General features: G+C 34.5%; 1 protein-coding gene across 1 annotated transcript in view; it reads right to left on the bottom strand.

The window, feature by feature from the left end:
• Positions 1-2,518: 2,518 nt before the first annotated feature.
• LOC118761558 (latent-transforming growth factor beta-binding protein 2-like) overlaps positions 2,519-6,147 on the bottom strand; it is a gene marked incomplete at its 5' end in the record, with an annotated part of 50,331 nt that continues 46,702 nt past the window's right edge. Inside the window, one exon of the mRNA XM_036499591.1 lies at positions 2,519-2,603. Within this exon, the coding sequence (XP_036355484.1) occupies positions 2,519-2,603 (85 nt within the window). The remainder of the gene's footprint in view (positions 2,604-6,147) is intronic.

The raw sequence follows: 6,147 nt of genomic DNA, 5'->3' as shown, positions 1-6,147 counted from the left end.
CTACATTATCTAATGTACATTATAGGAGTTAATATTAGTAGCTACAGTTGTTTAGTAGTAGGTCGCCATTTTGCCGCCATTAACTTGTCATACATAATCTTTCATAAATATTTTCTGTCGTTAATTAGTTTGAAATTATGTCATTAAATTCTCATCAATTTGGCTCTGCATGCATATATATATATATATATATTATATATATATATATTATAATATATATATATATATATATTATATATATTATATAATATATACATACGTATATATATATATATATATATTATATATTTATATATATATATATACATACGTATATGTATATTATATATATATATATATATATAGTATATTTATATATATATATATATATATATATATATATATATATATATATAAATTAATAATATATACATATATATATATATATATATATATATTATATAATATTAAATTAGAGATAAAACCACTATTAGCAATCAAACAGAGAAAAACATAAACCAAAATAAAATAAAATTAATTAATATAATATACAAAATATATAATTTATAAAATTCAAAATTTAAATTAATTAAAGTTAAAATGAAAAAAAAAATTTTTATATTTTTTAATTATTAATTTATACCTATAAATTTATATATATATTATTATTTTATTTTTATATTTATTAATATTTTATTTTAATTTAATTTTACTTTTAATTTAATATTTTAATTTTTTTTTTTTAATATATATATAACTATCAAGAGTATTAAAAATTTACTCTCTGCTTTTATCCCTGAGCTTAGTAACCACTGGTGCGTGAGTTTCTGGTCGACATCAGGTTTTTTGCTACGGGCCACATACTTGTCATCGAGAGGTTTCTGTTCCCATCTGCTTGCTAAATTTTCATGTGCTTTTGTTTTTGCAATTAATTTTCTTTTCTTGCAGCTGCAGTTGGCGTATTTCCTTCAGTCCTGATCAATCTGGTGGGTATCTAAGAGATCAGCAGCGAAGTTTTGCTCTCTTTTAGAATAGAGTGAAGTTTTTTAGGTCTTTCATGTTTTTCAACAAGTTTTAGCATCCAATCGTTGGTTCTTCAATGTATTTGGCCAGTCCGATTGTGGTGGTTTTGTATGTAAGTTCAAGCTGGATCAAACCTCGGCCTCCTTGAGCTCTGGGAAGGTAAAGGCGATTCACGTCTGTCTTTGGATGGTGCATCTTATTACAAGTCAGTAGCTTGCGGATTTTTCGGTCAATTTTCATTATTTCACAAGTATTCCAGTTAAGCACATTGAAGCTAGAAAGAACATTGTTACTGCTAGGAATTTATGGCTAAAACCTTATATATGCATTCATCTCAGATTTCAGGACTGCTCAAACTTTTCTATATATATTCTTTCTAAACCTTCTCTTCCATGCTTGTATGCTGGATACCAGAGCCTTCATTTATTCCTAGGTATTTATAGGTTTGTTCCTGCTCAAGTTCCTTTATTACGATTTCGACATCTAATTCGATTGAACTAGACTTTACCAATTTCCCTTTCTTAAAAGTGGCTTTGGCACACTTTTCAAGGCCAATCTCCATCCCGATATCATCACTGAATCCTTTCATAGTATGTAATAATTCTTCAAGCTATTCTACTATGCAGAAAATTAGTGGTGAAAGTGAGTCACCTTGGAAAATTCCACAGCTTATGCTAATGTTATTTGAGTGCAATACTCCCTTAGAATGATATAATTGGAGCTTCGTGTTCCATAGTGACATATTATACTTTAAAAAATCTGAAATCACAGGAGAAATTTTGAAAATGTCCAACGATTTCAGAATCCACGAATGTGGTATGCAGTCAAAGGCTTTTTATAATCAATCCATGAAGTGCTGAGATTTCTGCGCTTGTTATGGTAGTTCTCAAGGATCATGTGATTAATTAGGAGCTGATCTTTGCATCCGTATGAGCCTCGTCTGCATCCTTTTTGTTTCGTGGGAAAGAGGTTATTCTCTCCATAAACGTATATGTTTTCTTTTTCTTATTATATATTATTATATTATTATTATTATTATTATTATTATTATTATTATTATTATTATTATTATGATTATTATATAACTAATATATATATAAATATTATATATTGGATTCGATTTATTATTATTATTACTAGTATTGTTGTTATACATACATACAAGCATATGTAATGATAATAATAGTGGATGTAAACATATATATATATATATATATATATATATATATAAATATTTTGTGTGTGTGCGCGGCGTGTGTGCGTGTGTTTGAAATTAAATTCTAGCAAACACCGAAATTTTACTCAATAACACAGAGAAACAATCAATGTTTTGTAGAGTCTCCTTTAATTAATTAGATTAATTTAGTAAATAATAAAATACAAGAGGAAACGAAATTATGTTAGTATAATAATATGTAAGAAGACACATTTGGATGACGAGATCGTCTTTTCCGTGAAGATGACCTGGTGGTGGAAGTTACGTAATAAACGGTGAGTCCAGTTCTAAGGAGATCAATCAGAGGGACGATGTCATGCCAGGATATGATCGACAGAGATGTTCTGCTGTGAATATTTTTAAATTCGTTAGAATTAGCTCTGAACTGAAAATAAGAAGGAAATAAAAACATATAAGTAAAAATAGAAATATGTAACTCTATACAATAGCGTAACAAGCGAACGACATTCTAATGACTACTACCCCCTCACAAGGGGTTTATTATATAAAGTTATCCAAAACAAAAAAACAAAATCAAAAAACAACAACGCAAGGACGGGGAACAAATAAAGTATTATAGGACGCTCAGGAAGAAGGGAAAGGAAGAAAGGGTTTTGACGTTTCGAGCTGAGCTCTTCGTCGGAAACATAGGAGAAGGAAAGATCCCGAGAAAGGAAGACAGGGGAAAAAATCGCTAGTGATACACACGAGGTCCATACTAAAGACGGAAGTAGTAAAAGTAGAAGAATAATGCTTTTTACAAGACAGGAGAGCTATGTCAAAGACAGTAGGTAAAGAAAGTGAGAGGGGAATGTGTGTGGGTGTAGTGCGTGCGGGGAGGTCAGCGTGTGCGCGTGTGTGTGTATGTGTGCTATGATGACACGTGGTGTGTGTTTGTGTGCGTGTGTGTGTGTGTATGGCGAACAACTGGCTAGCTGGCTAGTAGTAAAAATTATAATATATTATATATTACATATTATATTATTATATATTATTATAAAAATATTTTTATATACTTGTCTTCATGAGGCCATGATAACAAATTCCCACTTTCATGTAGGCCCTTCGGCGGAGGGATTTTTTAGAATGATTTCTTTTCACGGTAAACAGAGTTTGCAGATCCCACGGATGGTAAGCCTGCTCTGCTCTGACACACTCCACTTGGCGTTGTATTGTGCAGTGGTTTCTTTCAACGTCCATACATGTCTTGCCAAAGTTGTAGTGTAATGCCTTCGTTGCATATTTGGGGAGAACTAAAGGAAACTTTAGTAAATATGCTGAAAACTCGAACCTCGAAAATTGATACCATCACCGTCCCCGTCGCCCTGTTCGTCGTCGTTGTTCTCTTTCTTCTACTCCTCCTCCTCCTCCTCATCATCATCATCATCCACATTAATCATTATATTAATTATCATTGTTATTATTATCATTGGTATTATTATTTTTATTATTAATCATTATTATTATTATTATTATTATATATCATCATCATCATCATCATCGTCATCATCATCATCATCATCATCATCGTTTTTTTATGTTATTATTTTATCATCATCATCATCATCACCATCTTCATCATTATTATTATTATTATTATATTATTATATTATAAAATATGTATTTAAAATGGATGGATGTTATTTTTCACAGCAATAGTGCTCTTCTCAGTACATTAGCCGTTCCAGATTTTTTGCACTTCCTGTAGGGATGGTAACCTGGAATCATTTTCAAATAGGTTTCAGTACCCTTGTTTTATCATTCCTAGAGATCCTACAATCACCGGTACTGTAGTCGCCTTGAGGTACCACACTTTTTCCAATATCTTTTATAGTTACTGATCTTGTCAAATTCATTCGCCGCTCTATTATGATCACAGGGAATACACATGTCGATTAATAAACACATCCTTTTTGTCTGATCTTTTATAATAATATCCGGTTTATTAGCTTTTATAGTCCTGTCGGTCTGCACGGGTAAGTCCCATAGAATCGACACATTTTCTGCCTCAGTCACAGCTTCAGGATGTTGTTTATACCATTTGTCAGCGGTTTTGATTTTATAATGCCGACGTATTGTCCAATGTAAATACTGGCCGACTCTGTCATGTCTTGCTTTTTATTCTGCAGGTGCTTCGAGGGACGTTCAATAAGTAATGCCTCTGACCCACTTGTATTTGGTTGATCTACCTGAAATTTTGCATGTGCAATCATTTTTATCTCTATAGAGATAATCGTGGTTCCTGATTTACAGGTGTTTGAACTGAGTGAAGTGTGAAATGGAGCCTGTTGAGTGTCGAGCAGTGATCCGGTTTTTGTATTTGAAAGGACGCAAACCACGGAAGACTTTTGATGAAATGAAAGTAACTTATGGTGGTGATGCCCCATTATATGACCTTGTAAAACGCTGGCCTCGTGAATTCAAACATGGTCAGAACTCTGTGAAAACAGCTCCCAGATGTGGTCGCCCCCTTCTGCCATTGATGAGGCATCTGTCCGTCAAGTTGAGGCTGCCAATTTGGAAGATCGACGCATAATTATTCGCCAAATAGCCCATGCGGTCAAGATTAGTACCGGGTCTGTGGGTCTATCACGATGATCCACAGTCCAAAGCCCAGCTAATGCAGTGGAAGCACCGTGACTCACCCCCTCCAAAGAATGCAAGGGTGCAGCCCTCCGCTGGCAAGGTCATGCTCACAGTCTTCTGGGACCAGGACGGAGTAGTGATGACAGATTTCCTGGCAAAGGGTGCCACAATTGCAGGAGCCTATTATGCTTCACTTTTGAGGAAATTAAGAGAAGTTATCAAAATCAAGAGACGGGGCAAGATCAGCAAAGGCATCCTCCTCCTGCAGGACAACGCTCCGGTCCACAACTCGCTTGTCGCCAGATCAGAAGCACAGGCGTATGGCTATGAACTCCTCCCCATGCCCCCTACTTTCGTGACCTTACACCCTCTGATTTTCACCTCTTCCCTGCCATGAAGCTGTTTTTGAAAGGAAAGCGTTTCCCAGATGATGCAGCCTTGATTTCTGAAGTCACGTCGTGGTTGGAGGACCAAGCTGGGTTCTTCTACAAAAACGGTCTCCAAAGCCGCATCAGACGATGGGAGAAATGCGTAACTCTGGGTGGTTCCTATGTAGAAAAAGACGAATAACTGTGCCAAGTTTCGTTGCTCTACTGCTATGGGAAGTGGGTCAGGGGCATTACTTATTGAACGCCCTTCGTAAGACTCTACACCCTGAGATTAGGTGGTCTATTGTTTCAATATCATCGTTACAGAATTGGCATTTGGGGTCAGCTCCATTTTTTATCCCATTGGCTTGGTAGTTCCGTGTATATAAGCTTTGGTCTTGAGCAGCTACTATGAAATCTTCACTCTCTACTTTTAGCCTGAGCTTCGTAACCACTGGTGCGTGTGTTTCTGGTCGACATCAGGTTGTTTTCTACGGGCCACATACTTGCCATCGAGAGGTTTCTGTTCCCATCTGCTTGCTAAATTTTCATGTGCTTTTGTCTTTGCAATTAATTTTATTTTCTTTGCACCTGCAGTTGGCGCATTTCCTTCAGTCTGCTCAATCTGGTGGGTATCTAAGAGATCAGCAGCGAATTCTTTGCTCTCTTTGAGAATAGAGTGAAGTCTTTTCAGTCTTTCATGTTTTTCAACATGTTTTGGCATCCAATCGTTTGTTGCTTCAATGTATTTTGCCAGTCCGATTGTAGTGGTTTTCTACGTAAGTTGTTACTATTATCATTATTATTATTGTTGTTGTTGTTGTTATTATTATTGATTTTGTTGTTGTTGTTATTGTTTTATTATCATTATTATTACTATTATTATTATTATCATCATCATCATTAGCATCATGAAAATCATCATCATCTTCATCATTATTATTATTATTGTAGGTTGAAGTGATTTATTTAGAT

Source organism: Octopus sinensis, unplaced genomic scaffold (assembly GCF_006345805.1).
Source record: "Octopus sinensis unplaced genomic scaffold, ASM634580v1 Contig15170, whole genome shotgun sequence".
In the NCBI taxonomy this organism is placed as follows: Eukaryota; Metazoa; Mollusca; class Cephalopoda; order Octopoda; family Octopodidae; genus Octopus; species Octopus sinensis.
The sequence above is the reverse complement of the archived record's forward strand: the minus strand, read 5'-3'. Positions and strand labels throughout refer to the sequence as shown.